The sequence below is a fragment of the Myxocyprinus asiaticus genome, chromosome 34, assembly GCF_019703515.2.
Source record: "Myxocyprinus asiaticus isolate MX2 ecotype Aquarium Trade chromosome 34, UBuf_Myxa_2, whole genome shotgun sequence".
Classification (NCBI taxonomy): domain Eukaryota; kingdom Metazoa; phylum Chordata; class Actinopteri; order Cypriniformes; family Catostomidae; genus Myxocyprinus; species Myxocyprinus asiaticus.
The window spans coordinates 16205624-16226534 of NC_059377.1; the positions used below are offsets into that span (position 1 = coordinate 16205624).

Genomic DNA, 20911 nt, shown 5'->3' on the forward strand with positions numbered 1-20911 from the left:
TTTATTTATTTATTTATTTATTTATTTATTTATTTTTCCTTCGAATGACCATTTATTTATGGAGGACAAAACCTGAAAAAAAATAATAATTAAAAAAAACCACACAAATACAATTTAAAAAATTAATAAAACTATGAATGCAAAAATACAGTATGAAACATAAAAATAAAAAAAAATGTTAAAGAAAATGCTAAGTTGAAAGTTGATTTTTATTTCTACATTTAGATATTTCTTTAATCATTGGTTCAAATTTTTATTAATTAAATGTTTGTGAAAATTGGGTAATGCCAGTATATGTTATAGTCAAGCGAAGCCGTTTTACAGTGATCAGCCAATGGTGTCATAAATTTCGCCTGCTCATGTTTAATTGGCATCCTCTTATTATCATGTTGGCAAAGGAAAAATAACTACATACAGAAATAAATTAAAGATTAAAGAAATATAGAATTATTCAATTAAAAAAAAAAAAAAACAACGTTAAAAGTTGCATTTCCTTTAACTTTTTAAAATTTCCCCAAGCATTTATTTCTATTTTTTCACGAATGGGTGCATTTATTTATTTATTTATTTATTTCCTCGCAAATTGTAATTATTTATTTATGCCAAATATGTTTATTTATTTGTTTATTTATATATTACTCACGTATTTAAATTGTATTACTCATAAAACGCCCTTAACACACGTCACCACCGTTACTTCCAATACTGAGTATTAAAAATGAAGATCCCAGACAGCATGCCCAGACCGGTCTGACAGTAATGTTACAGCGTTGTAGCCTACTAAGATCAAATATGTACAAGTTGTATGTATCATAAGTACATATAATAAATGTTTACATTACAAGGCAGAAAGGCGAGTGCTCTCAGATGGATGGTGCTGTTTGAAGCATATGTCTTTGTACGTCAGCAAGACTTCAGCATGATGTGTGAGATTTATGTGCAAGTGTTGTGATTCAGGGTTCGCCGCTAGGGGGCTCTCGTGAGACCAGAAAACAAAACATCCATAAATGTTTTGAGTCTTTAATTGTAGAACTGTTTTGCATTTTGAAAGCATATATTCAGAAATACAGAGTACGACACATAGAAACATGGGAAATACAGAGCTTTAAGATCAGTATATTGTATATGTATAGAGTATCCTCATAGCAATGTGATATAGGCCTATTTTCTCTCTGGCAAATTTGGCATTTTGAACATATGGCATAGTTTCTATAGAATTTTAATAGAAAGCTCCAAGACACTCATCACGCTTCAGTAAACAGCAATCTGTTGTTTCTTTCCAGTGAAGTCACTTGAGTTCAAGATTTGCATAATGGCAGCTCTCAGTTAACCTGCAGGGATTTTACTGCTCTTTCCACAACATCGCTGTCCCATCGAGAGGCGTCCCACCCCAGGAACCAGCCGGTGAAGGTGGGGGGCTCGTGCCCCTGCTTTACCACAACCAAAGGTGTCCCCTTGTCCCGTCCTGATGGGTCTGTCTCAATATACATCTTTGCTGCAGGTGGGACAAATACTTATTCAGATTTGAATTTCCATATTTGTTGACTTAAGATGATTATAGATTTAAAATGCTATGTTTAAAATTAAAAATGTATCTTTTGCATTTATGCATATGATGATCTTGTGCTATGTTTTTGTAAGCATGTTGTTAAACCTTTTGCAGGCATTGAGGGGTTTCAGTTTTACATTCAAAATACAAAGAAATATTCTTCATGAATGTTTGCCTGGGGCACCATACCAGATTTTACAGACTCAGTCCTCTCCACCTCATTGGCATCCTTTCCAATCCACACAAATACCTACGAGATTAGATCAGAGGTCAGCAGCACACTGATATAGGAAATACCATCCCAATGAAAGTCAAGAGATATCATTGAATACTACAGATTATCAGCAATTTGCTGTCCTTGTAATCTCTAAGACAGTTTCAGAGTTCTTACTTTCATAGTTCATACCTTTGCTGAAGATAATGATGAAAGCAATCTGTCTAACCTGATCCCAGACATCCAGTAACATGACATCATCCTCTGCCAGGTCATCTTGGTTAAACTCACCAGGTACCTCTTCAATCTATGGTTTTAAAAATGCATTGTTAAAGCCTAAACAGTATCATATAGAGCTGTATTAGACTGCAGTTGCTATGAAGGTATGTCATATTTTATACAGTATTTCAGCAGTGTTTCAAGGCAGGATTGAAAGCAAAAATCACCCCAATTCACATACACCCAATGTGAATCTTAGCTTATATTTGGTACTCTTTTACCAGGTCTTTGATACTCACAATAAACCTTCCAGTTTTATTGGAACAGGCAAACAGTCGAGGAGGATGAGTTATAGTTTTATTCTCCAAAATCTCAGAAGTCTGATACTCTGTCTTTCCACCCAGAGCCTTCCAAAAGTCCTCTTTAAAAAAGAAATTATCAATGTAATAAAATTACAAAAAATATTATTGAGGATACTCGGTTTTAGTTTGTGTATTTGCACTTATGTAAGAGTAAAAAATATGAATGGTTATACACAGTTTGTACTGTAGTATATGCCAGACGTGTATTACCTGGCTCCTTTCCTTCAGTAATTGGTTTGGTTTTGCACTTCAGCTTCTCACTCAGGTACTTTGCCCCTCGTTCTTCTTCCTCACTGGCCCCCTTCCCTTTCCACACATATGCATCACCCTGAGGTAACTTCAGCAGGTAGGCATCATTGGTGTTTAAACTTGACGCTATAGCCTCAACCTGTTAGATGAGATCACAAAGCAACATATATATCAGGAGTGGCCTTAGACTGTTGTAGTTGTAGTTGTAGTTTCCTACTTGTTGAATAGAAAATATGTACTGTCTGTTGGAGATGACATGTCCTCCTCTTCAACAATAAACTGTGGTGTTCCGCCAGGATCCCTGTTAGGGCCACTTTTGTTTTCTCTATATATGTTACATAAATGACCAGCTGGAAACCGTGTCAGGCGTCTTTTTGCCATTATTTGGTGGAAAGTGTAGAGTAGACAGAAATGCAGGGGTGAGAGAGGGAACCTGATCGAGACATGTCCCAGCTCTGACTCGAACCTAGGCCCCCACATGCCAAGAGCTCTTATATGTCCTGAGTAGGGCTGTCAATCGATCATTTTTGTAATCAAAGAAATTACAAGATCTGGCAATTAATTTATCAAATTAATCGCAATTAATAACATATGCTATATAAGTATTTGCTGAGAAACCCATTAAAAACAGAACATGCAATATATAGTCAAAATTATATGCCTAATATATTAAAATTATAAATATTTAATAAATATCATAATTCAAACACATTACATTATTGTGGCAGATGAGTAAAATATTAATTAAACAATACGCAAGTGGCTTTAGAAGTCAATATACCATTTGTTGTATGTTTATGAATGTTCTACATGGCATAGCAATCCAGTTAAGGTCTGAAAACAAAGTGTTACATGGACCCAGTTTACAATTGAGTTCATCAGTCTGTCCAAGGTAGATTTAAGAGATGTTCTGACAGGATGCATTTTAGTGTTCCTTCTGTACTTTTTTGTTGGTCTATGTACACATTTGTCAGATGGATGCTTTAGGAGCTGCGCTCCTACACCTAACACTTTAAGGTGTTGCGTAGTGTTGACTTTTTAGCCATGAACACTCGCCCCATAAACACGTGTTATTAGGACCTTGTGTCATGGTAAACATAGTTTGAAACCATGAAAAACGTGTTTTGAGAGCCCTGCATTCTGTTTGTGCTCTGTCTAACTTAATTTGAACACAAGCATGTCCTGCTGTGTGAGGCTCATTTTGTCCAGCCTGCACTCCGTAAGTGTGCCTGTACAGCTGTAGTTGCGCTTTCTGCCTGCTGTCAACTAGGAAATGTAAAAACATGAAGGTCGTATTTCAAGCTTGAATTGCTCCGGTGGTAGGAAAACTCCTTATTTGGTAATTTATGCATGATCAGGGGGTATGATTAAGTGCATAATTTTTTAACACATTATTTTGTATAGAATGAATCGCACTAAATTAACACGTTAAATCGTCAGCCCTAGTCCTGAGCATTTTTTGCAGGGCCCATTGCTCCACAGCCCTGACAGAAGCTAGATACATTTTTTATCTTTTTCCTTATAATTTAATGTGACCAAACTCTTTCTTGACATTGTGCTTCATCAGAGTTTTTCTTCACGTGGAGGCCAGGACTTACCTCACAAATACGTGTAATGGTGCCCAGGTTCCTTCGTACTTGAAAGAGGCGGGTTAGAGGTGCAGGTGCTTGTCCTCCCTTTCTGGAAGTCCCATTCTTATACACAATCAAAGGTTTGTCTTTGAAGAGACTCAGCAAATGTGGTGGTTCCTTTCCTTGAGTCACTCGCACCTACATGTTGACAAGACTGATCAGAGTAGGGCGCTGGATGAACATGGAATGAAAGGCTTCTTAAAAGATAATTACACTGGCCTAATCATGTTTCCTCTAGATTTACAGAGTTTGTTATTCAGTTATCCACTGTTTTCCTGACCAACTGACTGGTGTTGAGCTTCATTTGGCAGTCTCAGGTTGTGCAGTCTGAGGCCCAGAGGCTCTTTCCCCACTGGCTCAGTCCACAATCCAGCCCTGGTTGTAGTCAGTAATAAATACATATTGTACATAAAATTCAAAATACCCTTACCTGAACAGCGTTTCCACCTAGAGAGCGGTCTAATTCAACGGTAAGGAAGGCTGAAGCTGTCAGTTCATCTATTGTGCTACTGGAACCTTGCCTGAGGGAGAGAATGTACAGCCATAAGCCTTATTTGTTTTATATTGCATGATTTGACAACCCCCCAGTGATTGACAAAAGTTAGAAAACTTCCACAAGGCTTACCAGGTGTAGATGATTTGTCCCCTGGTGTAGATATATAAAATTATATAACAGTCCCCTCCATAGAACTGCCCATATGTTGCTGGGTCTACAGGAACTTTGGTATCTCCTATGGTATTACCGCACTCTATCCTCCAAATCTGTGAAGTAGCACAAAAACAAGAATATTTATCAAATATATTCACATTTGGCTTTTGTTTTTTCCTTCTGTCCTTTATCCTATCTTACACACAATGAACCTGAGATTATAGTTCTTTAAGGGTATTCACTAAATTTACAGTTGCACCACGTGTATTTGGATACTTAATAGGTTAGTTTAAATAACCCTCATGTCGTTCCAAACCTGTATGCTGTTCTTTTTTCTGAGGAATACATTTTGAGAATAACAGCTTAAAATGTAGTCAATTTCCCACAAAAAGCTATCACAGAACTTCAGAATACTTGGAAAATAGCGCATAAGTTGTATGGACTACTTTTATAGTGTTTGTTCTTCTTGAAGCTTGATAGCTGTGGTCAATATGAACTTTCATTGAACGTTTTTACATGCACAATCTTACACTGATTATGCTTAACCTTTTAGTGAACCTCGTGTTGTATTTTGGTTTTGCTATACGCAAACATAATTTAAATTACTTTAAACTGACTGAGTACTGTTCACAAGACTCTAGACTGTCATTTAAAGGATTAACTTCTGATGCACCGAGTCACGTGACACAACAGCATGGTGTCAATTTCTGTGAAGAGTTTCTGTGGGCGCAGAGCCAACAAAAGTGCATCTGGTAAGAAGTTGTTTCATTGAAACCTGTTTGTGTGTAAAGAGTAGCATCTCTAGTTTCGTTTGATATGCTGCTTTAAAAAATTTATTTATTTTTCGTGTGTCAGCTCGCTGATAAACATGACGTACACATATGTGGATTTCGGAACATTATTCCCACAAAAGTTGAAAAAACATGTTAGTTATTTTGAATAACATTCCACAAACAAATCTGTGGGTTATTTCGCTTCATTTTAATATAATTTTTTTAATATTTTATTTTATCACTGTACAATACGATCCCATTCATTAACATTAGTAAATGCATTCCTGTATTCACTGCATTGTCACATTGAAAATCAAAGGGTTCATCCAAAAGCTGAAAAGTTTTGCTTTCAGAGGCTTTAAGGAGTTAAGATGAAAATAAGTTGCATTTCAAACTGTTCTGAGACCAGTGCAGTCAGACAGTACACTGGAGGTTAAGTCATTCACTAAATAAGGAGCAAGGAGACATCCTATAGCTCTCTATGCAGTTAAGTGCATTCACTCTTAAAATCCATCCAAAAGTTCAGTTTCAGGCTGCAGACGATGTTTGGGTCACATGTTTGGCAGACATGGGACAATGGTAATCGGTACATAGATTCAGAATTTATAATGCTACATTTTATTTTAACATGGATGGCAGTGATTGGATGATGCTGGCCATTACTATGAATCAGAATTATTTATTCAGCTTCACAGAAAATCAGCTGTAATGTCTTTAATGTCTCAAAAACATGAATAACCAACACTCCTGGGAACATTATAAATGATTTGATAAAAAAAAAAGACTTTCTATAGCTTGGTATTATTTAAAATTTCACAACTTAGTCCTGCTGTTTTATTTCTTTTTTTTTTTTTTTTTTTTTGCTTGTTTATTAGGTGCTACTAGTTACAAATCAAAAAGGAAAATGTAAAATGCACAACAGTAACACTCTGGTCTCAGGAGGTTTATAAGTCGACAACATGTAAGTTAATGTATAACAGCTTTCATTTATCGTTAAAAGGTCATAAGCGGTTTAAGCAAAAACTGATTCAAATCTCATATGTAAGCAGTTTTCTTGTGTTGTCATTGTGTTGTCATATTTTTTAATAAGATGATTGTTGATAGTTATCAGCATATTGCTGACATGGAAACGCACTCATTGAATGATAAAGAGGAGCATACTACATTCTTCAAAATGTTCATTTTTTTAGTCAACAGAATAAATAACAGCATACGGGTTTGAAGAAAGGCTGGGCAATATCGCTAAAATTATATCTCAATATTTTTCAGCATATTGATGATATTCAAAATGTGTCTTGATAATTATAGTATGTATTTGCTCTGAAATGGCTCAAAAGTGATTTTTTTTCTTCTTTTTAATCAGAGGAACCATAATTTAATCTAAACAGCCACTGTAGAAAAAATCTATTTTAAAATAATGTTTTCTCAGTTTTTCACTAAACTAACACAAGGGAGAATGAGATCTAATTATTTTCATTGCTATGCATATTTATATATATACAGTATATACAATGATACATAGTGGCTTTATAAAAAGCATTACTTATTATTTATATACCTTCATATCATTTATACTTAAATTAGTAATAGGTGGAGCCTTTATTTTGACACATCACTTTCACCTGGAGCTTTTATTTTGACATGAAAAGCGATTTTAGCTCCTCCTTTTCTGTTATTCAGTGCCAACTTTGAAGATTTGTATAATAACCTGTAGCGGTTACTAATGTTTGGAATTGTGAATGCTTAAAACCTGCAGTACTTTTTTTCAAAATGCACGTGAACTGCTCTAAAAGTGCTAAAAACATGAGCCCATGAGAACACAGAACAATGCAAATCACCCGGCAGCTTATCTGAATTTTAGCTTTCTGTTTCATTGTAATTTCATTTTGACAGTAACATGACAGGAATTTTCCAGACTGTTTCTCTCTTTCATTTCAAACATTTAACAAACCCACCTGCACTCTTTGCACACACAAGCACACATAATTTCACATATAATTACTGATCTCTTGTATGCAAATTGAGACCTGTGTTGTTCCAGTGCCATCATCAACCATGTTGTACTGAGCAGCCATTTGATGAGACTCATGTAGCTTGGAGGCATCAAACTCAGACTGCTGAATCTTGGCAATCCGCTCGGTAACGTAAACTCGGCCTAGGCCCTCAGCCTGGTCCTTCTCTTTCCAGCTTGTGAAAAACTGCTTAAAAATGGGTGTCTCCCCACCCTCTGGAAGAACCTGGATCTGTGTTAAAGAATTATGAAAAAACCTGGATGACAACAGGAATTCTATATATGCTGCATTTTACTGAATGACAGTCTCTTTTTTTAAGTTCTTTTGAGTTGTGAACCTGGGTGTTTGCAGGATAGCCCATCTGTTTGATGAAGCCCTCAGCTGTTTTCATGGCCTCCTTCCTCTCACTGGGATTAGCATTACGACCTAGGTCATAAAGAATAAGGTCATTCAAATCAGCAAGAAGTTAATCGCCAACATCTCATGGCCTCAGTTAACCTTTTGGTCAATGAAGTAGGTTTACCTTTCCACACATAAATAATTTTGTTTTTTCCGTGGTCCAGAATGAAGCATTCCTCTGTCAACAAGTCGCTCTGATTAAATGGATTCTCCTCTGACACAAGCGACACTTGCATTTTCCCACTTGCATCAGATACCTGTAAAGCACAATGGTATTCTGGGTCTTTGTAGATCATATTAACTTTATAACCTGTTACAGTTCCTTTTTATGTTTGTACATGTGTCTATTTAAATAAGACATGCACATGTTCCTGAGACACAGCAATTCATTTATTATTATTATTATTATTATTATTATTATTATTATTCCTAAAATTTCTCATGTTAAAATTTTTAACCCTTAAAGGGGACACCCAGAGCTTTTCAGAGATAGCAAATGTTTAGGGGTTCGGTGACAACAACTTTCTGTCCTTGGTCTTTAAAATGTCTGAAATCCCAATACAGCAAATTTTGTGGAAAGACAAACCTTAGGTGTGATGTTTTGTAATTTTCATTAGTACTGGATTGATTTTAAATTATTTTTTTCTTGTCAATAATCATTTTAAGATTTTTAAAATTAGAAAAATAAGTTGTTGTTTTAAGATAATGCAGAGTATTTCCCTTTACAAGAAAGCCATTTATTACTGCACTAGAACATTTAGTATGTGTTTTCACCTGTTGTGGCACTATGGGTGAATATGAGATAAAATACTAGATACTCCTATGAAACATTTTCTAGCACATTGACTCTCATTATTACAATATTTTTGCATAACAGGTAAATCAATTCTGTCATATGTTTCTGAAGCAATACACTGACATTGACATTTTTTATTTTTGCTGGGTCCCAGGAGGATAAAGGCAAATTAAAATAAAATGTAAGTCTAAAATAGACTTGTTTACCATGTAAAGTTTTGCCATTTTCCTGTTTGACATGTCAGCAATCACATCCTCATTATCGTCTCCATCACTGAGTTCAGGCTTATTACCAAGAACCTATGATGTGGAAAAACAAGGCATGAAAAATACATTACATAAAACTTTGCATCTAAGCCAGATGTTTGCCTTTTAGCAAATATTGTTTAAATGTAAAATTCTTCAAAAAGCAAGCAGGTTCTACCAGATGCCTAAGGTTGGTTGTATGCAAATCACCCAAACTTCAGACCTTTGATTAGGCTTTAATTTGTTACCTTACTCATCGCAGCAGGCTCTTGTCCTTCCTCTACAACCACAAGTCGGGCCCTCCCATTCCTCTCATTGTCTCGAATGCCAGCACCCACCTGGGCAGCCTTGAGACGCTCAAACTTGTTGCACATAGACCCGCACCATTGGTAGATTTCCTAAAGAAAAAAATCTGTTTAATTCTTAGTGATGTAGGTGAGATGGGCTCATATTTCAAGTTTATAGAGTCACATTGATAGATTTCCTTGGAAGCCATCTGTCCAGGTTTTGTCTTGAGAGTTACCTCTACACTTGACAAATGCAATGTTAGTTTTTACATTGTCATTATGGAATGGTGTTCATCTGGATAAGGCTGAGCTGTTTATTTTACACCATGGTCTGTAAATTCCATTACAAACATGAATGAGCGCAGCACTAAGTATGCTGTCAAAGAATTCAGTTATATTTGAATGGTACTGTCACAGACTTAGGCTGTGTGCAAACTATTCCATGCAACTGATGGTCGGCATAAGTCCCATAAGCTTTATGAATGAGCCTGTTGTTTGGCGTGAGACTGGTTCAGCCCTTTACGTGCTCATAACATTTGCTCTAGAAATTATGTTGACTGTCAATGTAATTTGACAGTAATCCAATTATCAATCCCACCCAAAGTACATACAGAGAGGACATTAAGTACACATCACACAAGTCAGCCTGCAAGTTACTGTCTATGGATAAGCTAGTGTAATCACAATATAACTGCCCATTTCTCTGGGTTAGCTTAAATTGACTTTCCATTTATAGATAAAGTGTTGAAAGGTTGGAGGATAACTTAAACCGAAACTTGTGATCAGTTTGGTATCTCTTTGAGCCTTGAGTCTAGATACCACTCCAGATGAAAATGAGATTGCTCAGAGGTTGCACTTTCATAGCTCAGGAGACTTTTTGGAGCTCTCAGTTGTTTCATTTAAGTATTAACTGTCTCAGATGTTTCTTCTAAAATGTCTTGGGTTAAATATACATAGAAATACCTGAGATAGTAGTTGACATGCAGACTATGGAGCTATAAAATGAATGAGGATGGCACAGCAGATAATACGGTCTTGGGAGAATTTGATGAGAAATGTTCGATTTCATATTGAAATCTCTGACTTTTGATACTATGGAGCTATAAAATGAATGAGGATGGCACAGCAGATAATATGGTCTTGGGAGAATTTGATGAGAAATGGTTGAGTTCATACTGAAATCTCTGACTTTTGATACAGACATTGGTATCTTGGCAAATCTGAGCACAGTTTGAGACATTCTTAAGATCTCTTCAGAAACTTGGAGAGACGTGAGATTACAAGGGTATTCTTCTCTGTTTGCAATCCATTTAATCTCACTGTATTCTAGGAGAAACAATTGATATATTAAAGAGACTTGTCTTTACTTTTTTAACACAATTTAGGTTTGTTGATGCAGCAACTCTTACCGCCCCCATATCTACTATGAAGCAGTCGCCCTTGTTGAAACTGGCCCAGGAAAAAGGCACTTCTGTGGCTCGGACAGTCCGTCTGCCCTTGATGTGGAAGAGTCGCTGGGCAGTAAGATCATTGGTGACCACATGATGAAATCCTGATGCCACACCTCCTGTCTGAAAAGGTAAGAAAATAAACAATGTTTTTCAAATTTTTCTGTGTTTTCTCTTTCTAGTCATTCCCTCTCTTCCACAGTCACTTTTTGTCTGTGGCCAAACACAACATTGAAGAGTTGAGCATTCACAAAACACATGCTATAACACATGACCTCCCCTCACACCATCATGTAAGTTTGTGCGTGGGGAAAAAATGGAAGGTCCTGGGTAGGAAGCTATTTGTGGGTTCCTCTTGGAATAGTTACTTTTACCTCATTCCTATACAGAACCATAGTAACCAAAAAGACTGAACCAATTGTAGATTTATACTGTGAGCTCTTGGAAACATTTTCTAAATTTATTCTTTCCTTCCAATGAAAATGTACTAAAATATCACAACAACTGTTAGTCTTTCCATCACTCTAAAGGGCAGCTTTATGTTTGACCTGAGACAGACTGAGAATTGAAGTGAAATAAAGAATAATATGCTGTTGAAAATCAATAGAATAAAATAGATATATATGAGACAGCAAATTAGATGACTAGAACTAGAGGAACATAAATTGTCTTGAACCTTGTATGTGATCCCTCCTTTGAAATAGCTGGTGAAGCTGGTGGACTCGACACCCTGGAGTTCACGGTACTGAATCGGTTTACCTCCCAGGTAGTCATCCAACTGAACAGTAAAGATTGCAGCTGCTGTGCTTTCATCCTGGGTGCACTCCTTACCTAGACAGAGACAGACAATAGTATGATGAATGTCACAAAATCTCACAAAAAAATCAAAAGTGAAATGTTGAATTCAGAAGCAAATATGCTTAATTGTCATGAAAATAATGTCAGCAATCTTTCGCCAGAGGCATAGAAAAAAGGCATTGGCTTCAGTCGTAATGACGGGAATGCCTTCATCACTTTTGACGGTTGCTGTTGTTCCGTTCCCTGCTCTGGTGGTCCTTATGACGAAGGCTCCTTTGCTCCCTGCCCCGGTGGTCCCTGCAATGGAAATTCCTATGCTCCCTGCTCCGGTGGTCCCTGTGACAGAGGACCCTTCGCTCCCTGCTCGAGGTCCCTGCGTTGGTGGTCCCGGTGGTCCCTGCTTCAATGGCCCAAAAGGTTCCTGGCTCGGTGCCATTACCCTTATCACAGTCTCCTAGTGCCTTGACATTTCCTGAATTCCCTAATGCCTTGACTATTCCTGAGTCCCCTAGTGCCTTGATATTTTCTGAGTCCCCTGATGCTTCACCCTCTGAGTTTCTTGTAAACTCGCTCTCTGAATTTCATGTGGCTCCGCCCTCTGAGTCCCCTTTGGCTCTGCCCTCTGTGTCCCCTATCAAGGCCATCACCCCTCCAGAGTCCCTGTGTTCCCAAGGCTAGTCGCTCCCCTGACAGACCCACCTGTCCTCGCTGCCCTGTCAGGGGGACAGTGGTCCCAGTGGTCCCAGCTTCAGTGACCCAAAAGGTTCCTTGTGCGGTGCCATTACCCTCATCAGAGTCTCCTAGTGCCTTGAAATTTCCTGAGTTCTCTAGTGCCTTGATATTTCCTGAATTCCCATAGTGCCTTGACTATTCCTGAGTCTCCTAGTGCCTTGATATTTCCTGAGTCCCCTGATGCTTCACCCTCTGAGTTTCTTGTGAACTCGCTCTTTGAATTTCCTGTGGCCCTGCCCTCTGAGTCCCCTTTGGCTCTGCCCTCTGAGTCTCCTGTGGTTCAGCCCTCTGGGTCTCCTATCGAGGCCATCACCCCTCCAGAGTCCCTTGTGTACCCTAGGCTAGTCACTCCCCTGTCAGTCCCAGCTGGCCTCGCTCCCCTGTCAGGGGGACAGCTACACTCTGCCTTTGTCTCCTGTTGCTTCGCCAGACTCCTCATCTGCACTGACATCGACTGAGTCCCTGGCTGCCATGACCTTGCCCAAGTGCCCAGCTGCCCTGCCCTTACCAGAGTCTCTTATGGCCTTGCCCTTGCCCTCACCAGAGTCTTCAGCTGGCTTACCCTTGCCCTCACCAGAGTCTCCTGTGGACTTGCCCTTTCCAGAGTCCCTTATTTCCCTGCCTGTGTCCCTGGCCTTCTTGAAGCTGCCTGAATCCCTGGCTGCCTTGCCCTCACCTCCTGGGTGCCCGTCGGATCTCCCATCTTCTCCTGCTCTCCTGTTGGATCTCCCGTGGTCCCCTGGGCATCTGCATGTTCCGCCCTGGTCCTCATGGTATCTTGCGCCTTTGTCGGCTCCCCTGTGGCCTCCTATGACTCTGCAGGCTTCCCCATGGTCTTTGTACCTCTGCTGGCTGCCCAGTGGTCTCTTGCACCTCTAGCAGCTTCACCATTGTGTCCTGTTCACCCTCTTGATCCCCCATGGGTTTGCCCCCTGACACAGTTACTATTGACACAGCTCTCTTATTTTGGTTCCTTGGCCTGTCTTTGGTTGGGTGTCAAGAGCTGCTCCTTAAAGGGGGAGTTATGTAACACAAGCTATAATTCCTTAGCATCCAGCAGATGGTGCTAGATGCATTCATCTCTTTTATTTTGAAATTCTTGTTACAGTTGAAGTCAGAAGTTTACATACACTTAGGCTGAAGTCATTAAAACTCATTGTTTAACCACTCCACAGAATTCATATTAGCAAACTATAGTTTTGGTAAGTCATTTAGGACATCTACTTTGTGCATGACATGAGTAATTTTCCAACAATTGTTTACAGACAGATTGTTTCACTTTTAATTGACTATATCACAATTCCAGTAGGTCAGAAGTTTACATACACCAAGTTAACTGTGCCTTTAAGAAGCTTGGAAAATTCCAGAAAATTATGTCAAGCCTTTAGGCAATTAGCCAATTAGCTTCTGATATGATAATTGGCTAATTGGAGTCAATTGGAGGTGTACCTGTGGATGTATTTTAAGGCCTACCTTCAAACTCTGTGCCTCTTTGCTTGACATCATAGGAAAATCAAAAGAAATCAGCCAAGACTTCAGAAAAAAATTGTGGACCTCCACAAGTCTGGTTCGTCCTTGGGAGCAATTTCCAAATGCCTGAAGGTACCACGTTTATCTGTACAAACAATAGTACGCATGTATAAACACCATGGGACCATGCAGTCATCATACCGCTCAGGAAGGAGACGCATTCTGTGTCGTAGAGATGAACGTAGTTTGGTAAGAAAAGTGCAAATCAATCCCGAACAACAGCAAAGGACCTTGTGAAGATGCTGGACAAAACAGGTAGACAGGTATCTATATCCACAGTAAAACGAGTCCTATATCAACATAACCTGAAACGCTGCTCAGCAAGGAAGAAGCCACCGCTCCAAAACCACCATAAAAAAGCCAGTTTGCAAGTGCACATGGGGACAAAGATTTTACTTTTTAGAGAAATGCCCTCTGGTCTAATGAAACAAAAATTGAACTGTTTGGCCATAATGACCATCATTATGTTTGGAGGAAAAAGGGTAAGGCTTGCAAGCCGAAGAACACCATCCCAACCGTGAAGCATGGGGATGGCAGGATCATGTTGTGGGGGTGCTTTGCTGCAGGAGGGACTGGCGCACTTCACAAAATAGATGGCATAATTAGGAAGGAAAGTTATGTGGATATATTGAAGCAACATCTCAAGACATTAGCCAGGAAGTTCAAGCTCAGTCGCAAATGGGTCTTCCAAATGGACAATGACCCCAAGCATACCTCCAAAGTTGTGGCAAAATGGTTTAAGGACAACAAAGTCAAGGTATTGAAGTGGCCATCACAAAGCCCTGACCTCAATCCGATGGAAAATTTGTGGGTAGAACTGAAAAAGCGTGAGCGAGCAAGGAGGCCAACAAACCTGACTTAGTTACACCAGTTCTGTCTGGAGGAATGGGCCAAAATTCCAGCAACTTATAGTGAGAAGCTTATGGAAGGCTATCCTAACGTTTGAAGTTAAACAATTTAAAGGCAATGCTACCAAATACTAACAAAGTGTTTGTAAACTTCTGACCCACATTTCACATCCTGAAAATAAAGTAGTGATCCTAACTGACCTAAGACAGGGAATGTTTTCTATGATTAAATGTCAGGAATTGTGAAAAACTGAGTTTAAATGTATTTGGCTAAGGTGTATGTAAACTTCTGACTTCAACTGTATATTCTTATTCTCTGTGTTTACCATGATTGCTCCCAGGTGTGTCTCGTTTTCCAGTTAGTACTTAGTGTATATATGCCCTCCTGTGCTCTGTGTCTTTGTCAGTTCTTGTCCTTTGTAGGTTTGTAGTGTCGGTGTGTTTTGGTTTCCTGTGTTTCTTGTGTTCCTAGTCTCTTGTGGTTTTTGAGTTTTACATTAAAGCTGCATTTAGTTTTAAAAGCATCCCATCTCCAAACCTTCATCATTACAATTACACGTGGTGTAGCACCCTGTCTGTGCAGATGTAAGTTGTAATATTACACATATGTTGCAGATATAGTGATTAATATCATGTATAAATAGGATGCGTTTGAGTGAAGTAATTAACCCTTTTTAGCGTGGTTCATTTTTTCAGAGTTCAGCAAGTTCAACTCATGCAACTCTAGTGGGGAAATACCAAACATACTGGAATTTTGGATTTGATCAATCAGTTCTTTCTAGACGTTTCTTCTGTTCGTGCACAGTTAAAATCTTGCACAATATTTTTTTTTTCTCATCATAATTTCATCAACAGTATGTTTTTCTAGTTAAAATAGTTTAATTTTTGTGATGATGAGACTTTTTCTTCTCATATACGTTATTGTTGACTAAATCAAAAACTGTTTCATCAATGCACATTTTCGTCAGTAATTTCGTTGACTAGCAATAAAATGCCCGACCATCACTAATAAAGTGTCAACTGCTGAATGCAAATGACATCACAGAGATTAATGGCACTTTAGTGCTGATGTGTGAATGGTAGCAACACAGATAAAAGACGGAAAGCTGTTGGATGTGTGTGATAGAGACCAAGGCAGTCACAAGGAGAATCACTCCAGGAAGCAGGAATGGCGTTCCGAAAGATGTTTTTTTTTTTTTTTTTTTTTTTTGTGGAGGAGGTGTAAAATGTTCAAATAAAGTGTTTAATAGAAAATAGAAACCAAGGTTACTTTATGGGGGTAGTTACATTTTGCCACTTCATGTTTCTACTAATCGGATTGCTATCCAATTGAATATGCACATTCCATTTACACTTGGTCACATAATGTGTCTCAGTTAAATGGATATAAATCTGATCTCCAATTCCCATGCTATATGCAAATAAAACGTCCATAATTATGCTAATGCCAACAGCAAATTTAAAAGATGTGATTTATTATTTGATTCTAAGTGACCTTGTGCTGCGCACGGGTATTGTGCAATCATTGTCAGTGTTTAGTTTAAAAATAAGATCTTGGATTTTCAGACTCCCAGGCTCTCCATCAAAATGTGTGATTAGCAGATGTGGTACATTTACCAGATAAGGCAATACGGATATTTTACAGGTAGTTCCATCTGCAATGGCCACTGTACAGTCTTTTACACTAGATGAAACTCACAGTTTTTTCTCTCACCCAGCATACATTTTTACACTTTAAAACCTGCTGTATTTGCTGTTGCCTGTGACCACAGATGTTTTTTGTGAGGTTGAAACTGCAGCATGTCTTTGTTAAAGGCTCACTATTCTATGCTGTCCATTTTGTGGCAAGTTTTATTAGTGTAAATGTCTTGGCAATGAAGACATGATGGACAGAAACATCATTACATTGTAAGTGGTTAATGACTCATAATGGGAGACAATTTTGTGTGTGTGTGTGATTTGTGGCGGAGTTAAAACCAAGAGGCCAAAGCATCTTAATGCTTTTGACTTCTCAGAAATATCTAATGGAGTAAAGAAAGTGGTTCAATCAGCAGAGGAAGGAAACTGTATTAAGTGCCTTTTGTCTGTGCACATGGTTTCTGGCAAATACATGACTTCTATGATTTTTATTTATTTATTTGTTGACTGGTGACAAATTGCAACTAATTTGTTAATTTCTTTCAAAATATTCTAAGAAACTGGTAACATTCACAAAAACTTAACCTTACATTTCTCTCTTTTGAACTCTTACATAGGTCAAGTTTACAAAACCATATTCATATTAATTTGCTCTGTTAAACAAATATCCTGTGTTTTGTGCTATATTGCAACTTGACCACAGAACGTTGTTGTTGAAATAGCTGTGAAAATGCTTTCTGCAGCCACCAGGTATCACCAATAAAACTGTAAAAAAAACAAAAAAACATAAAGCCCTGAACACAAAAGTATCACAAGAGCTTATCTGCATTCACAGCATTGTGATCATCTGAAAACCTTGTTTGCATAATCATGAACAGGCAACACATTTTAGAACAGCAGTTAAAGCATTTTCTATACCACATAATTATGTGAGTTCTGGATGTCTTATTTCTTCTACTACACAATTGAAAGTCCAATATTAATATCAGCTGACCCAGTTCTCGCTGAGTATACATTTTAAACTTTACAACCTTCACTTTACTGAAGTTGTATATCTTGCATTTTATAGTGGCCATATACTCTCCTGCTAGTGTATTTACAATATTGCACATCTGAGTTTCATGCCATCTAATTCACATCTTAACCTTTTAAACAGTAAAGATCTTGCAGTTGTTTTATTATTAGTTTTATTGCTTTAAATTCATACAAAGTGTTATGGACAAAAGGTTGTGAACTCCCTATAATTTGACCTTACTGATGATACCCTTTGAACATGTTGTAAGCATACTGAGACCATTTTACTGTTCTAATTGAAAAGTCGCATGACTTATGTTTAATATTTTGCATGACTTGTAATAGAAGTTTAATTAGAAATATTGGTATTAGTGATTTCAGCCCAAAGATACAAGCCCATTTCTTAAGAACAGAGGAACTTTTGCTTACCCAACCAGTAATGCAAGTCATAGAAACATGAGTTCTTCTGTTTGACAGTGTTGAGCACCAGGTAGGCATCACCTACATAGAAGCTTCCCTTCAAGTTGTCAGGCACAGGAACCAGTTCCATGTTCTCAATCCTCCAGATCTGGAGACCAGCATGCTTGCCAGCCTGCTCAAACTCTTTGTGATGAAGACCCATGGCTGAGAGAGATGTGTGGAGACGTGGTGAGAGGTAAATACAGTGTTAGAGGCAGACAGTTTACTTCTGTGGCCTGACAGCACTGAATCAATAACAGCAGTGTGCAGATGACTCCACTGACACATCAAGTGGGCGTGTTCAGAGACATGGCAAAGTAGTCAAACAAGCGTAAAAAGAGAGAGAGGTGCAGTAAAAAAGAGTGTTTTTTTTTTTTCAGACCCAATTTACCAAATTCTAGACAAGCACCACAATGTGGCGAATGATCATGTCTGAAAATCACCAATGCTGAGTCAGTCAAATCTTTTTTAATCTCCAGCTAGCGGTAAACTAAATTTGAACATAAGTAAGTGAAATAATGCTGTTTTGATCTTTGTATTGTTATGGTTAGGGTTAGGAGTATATTATTGTAATTACAGCTCAAATGTGTTCGAAAATCACATCTAATTAAAGGAATATGCCATACAAGTACAAAGTTCAATACAAGTTAAACTCAATCGACAGCATTTGTGGCATAATGTTGATTAACACAAACATTTATTTTCGACTTTTCTCCTTTTCTTAAAAAGGACAGTGAGACACTTACAATGGAACTGAAAGGGGACAATATTTGGAGGGTTTAAACACACAAATGTGAAGCTAATAATTTTATAAAAGCACTTTATTAATACTTCTGTTAAAACTCATGTATTATTTGAGATATAAAGTTGTTTAAATCGCTGTTTTAATGGTCATTTTAGGGTTTTATTATTGATGGTGTTACCTCATCTTGGCAACGAAGTGGTAAAACTGGATAAAACTTTACACGGAAAATGTTAGCTAGCGATTTTATCACACTAAAATAGTTTTAACACACATATTGTTTAAATTTTGTGACAATACTTCTGAAACAGTGAGAATTTAAATGTTTATGGATTGGCCCCATTCATTTCCATTGTAAGTGACACACTGTAACCCAGATTTTAGCTTTTTTTTTTTTTTTAAAAATGTGGGACGAGTCGAAATTAATATTTGTGGTAATCAACATTATGCCACAAATGCTGTTGATTGAGCTTAACTTGTATTGAACCCGGAATATTCCTTTAAAAACATAGGTGAAAAAACTTTTGGTCTCAGTACTGTTGAGCATGTGCACAACTGAAGTTCAGTATTCAGCCACCTGGAGGCAGTTTGGAAATTCAGAAAGCATAGGCCAATTTTATATGACAAAACAATCAACCTCCTTTCAACAATTTTACTGTGTCTGGTGCTGCTCTGTAATAATTCAAATATACTTGAGGCACCATTGAGTTCTGTGCACATGTGGGACTCATGTATTTAACCCTAACTTCTAGAGCAGTTCACATGCATTGTGAAAGAAAATTACTGCATGTTCAAGCATTCACGCAATTCCAAACATTAGTTACCCCTACAAGTTACTATATAAATCTACAAATGTGGCACAGTATAACAGAAAAAAAAAAAAAGTAGGAGATGCTGAACATTGTAAACTGTCAAATACACATTGCACTTACAGTGTAAAAATAAAAGCTCCAGTGAAAGGTGAAGTAAATAGGTCATAAATATATTATTTTTAAACCAAATCTATTTATAAAAATTATAATGATAATTCAGTATTATGTTATAATAATAAACTTGACTGGATCCCACAGTAATAATTGAATATTATGCAATATTGAACTGGGTTCCAAAAAATAAGATTTTTATCCATTTAGATCTGTTTGGATAAAATGATGGTTCCTCTGAAGAAAAAAAAAAAACATTCCATAAGATGAAAAATATGGAGATATAATATTAGTGGCCATAAGGCTCAGCCCTAATTGATATTGAGGGTCATAGCCTGCTATTATATTTAACATTTAGATTTAACATTTCTTAAATAATTACTAAATCCAAAATATCTTAAAGTTAAAATTGCATTTATTAAATTGTTTTTGTTCATGTTTGTGCTCATGCAAACTCCGGGAGGATTTAAGGAACAAAATAAGCATAATGCTTGTAGTTAAATGGGAGTGGCCTCCTTATTTTCCCAGATGAAGCAAGTCACTTCTTAAGCACTTTAATTATAAACAAATAAATAAAAAATGTTTAGACAGGTATCTTAATTGTAGGACTGGTTTAATAATGCATATAAGTCTCATATAACACATTAAGTTTGTGTAGTAGTAGATTGTAGTTGTTTTGTCGCTACGAAAACAGCTTTCTGAATACCCTGCTTGTCTGCAGTTGTTCAAACAGTAAGATAGTCCCACCCCCAACTCACGCAATTGGTTGAGTAACGTTGGGGTGGGTCTAAGCGGGTCACTCAGAACAAAGGAATTTTTATAGGGCCACAGAGACAGTGTTTACCGTTTTCAAGAAAATTAACATATGAATGGCTTACTTAGAGTTGTCTCTGCATATAAAGCTGGGATAGGAGAAGTTATTTTAACACTGAAAAAGTTACATACTTCAGCTTTAATACAACACTAATCGCTAATTGCTAAATCACAAAGAGGTTGTAGTAGACTGTTCGTCCTGTCTAACAGGTAAAAACTGTCCTGAAATCATGGTTTTCTTTAAATGCTGAACAAGTAACACTCATACTGTATTTAGGCCCAAAAAGAAGGAGCACAAATTGTTTACATTTTAGATCATACATTTTGCATTTTAATCGGCAGAGTTTTCTGTAGAATTCTGCAGTTTCTGCATTGGCATATACTACAATATGTACACGTAACTGTGCTGTTTTCTGTTGCATTGCCCATGAAATTTCTTTCTCACAGGAACAGGACACAATATATTCATCTGCACAATATTTTTGAACTTTCAAGAATTAAAAAAATTCAGAGTCTGCTCATGTTCACATTTGTGTAACAACTGTTATAAGCTTAATTTCTGTTTTCACAATGGCATGGCT

General features: G+C 37.5%; 1 protein-coding gene across 1 annotated transcript; it reads right to left on the reverse strand.

The window, feature by feature from the left end:
• Nucleotides 1–1010: 1010 nt before the first annotated feature.
• Nucleotides 1011–18097, reverse strand: scin (scinderin). The gene is made up of 16 exons (XM_051670860.1): nucleotides 17823–18097; nucleotides 11510–11664; nucleotides 10795–10956; nucleotides 9347–9496; nucleotides 9060–9152; nucleotides 8182–8314; nucleotides 7996–8084; nucleotides 7674–7889; nucleotides 4850–4986; nucleotides 4655–4745; nucleotides 4192–4362; nucleotides 2555–2732; nucleotides 2282–2403; nucleotides 1993–2070; nucleotides 1739–1799; nucleotides 1011–1495 (listed from the first exon to the last, which is right to left on the reverse strand). The coding sequence occupies exons 1-16, from the start codon at nucleotides 18013–18015 to the stop codon at nucleotides 1323–1325; spliced, it is 2202 nt and encodes a 733-aa protein (XP_051526820.1). The 5' UTR covers nucleotides 18016–18097; the 3' UTR covers nucleotides 1011–1322.
• Nucleotides 18098–20911: the final 2814 nt, after the last annotated feature.

Excerpts from the sequence above, each read along its gene's own strand:
- scin (XM_051670860.1), bottom strand. The coding sequence starts at position 18,015 with ATGGGTCTTCATCACAAAGAGTTTGAGCAGGCTGGCAAGCATGCTGGT. Across the intron at positions 10,957-11,509 it reads AAGGAGGGATCACATACAAG|ACAGGAGGTGTGGCATCAGG; the intron begins GTTCAAGACAAT and ends TTACCTTTTCAG. Across the intron at positions 2,733-4,191 it reads CCATTACACGTATTTGTGAG|GTTGAGGCTATAGCGTCAAG; the intron begins GTAAGTCCTGGC and ends CTCATCTAACAG.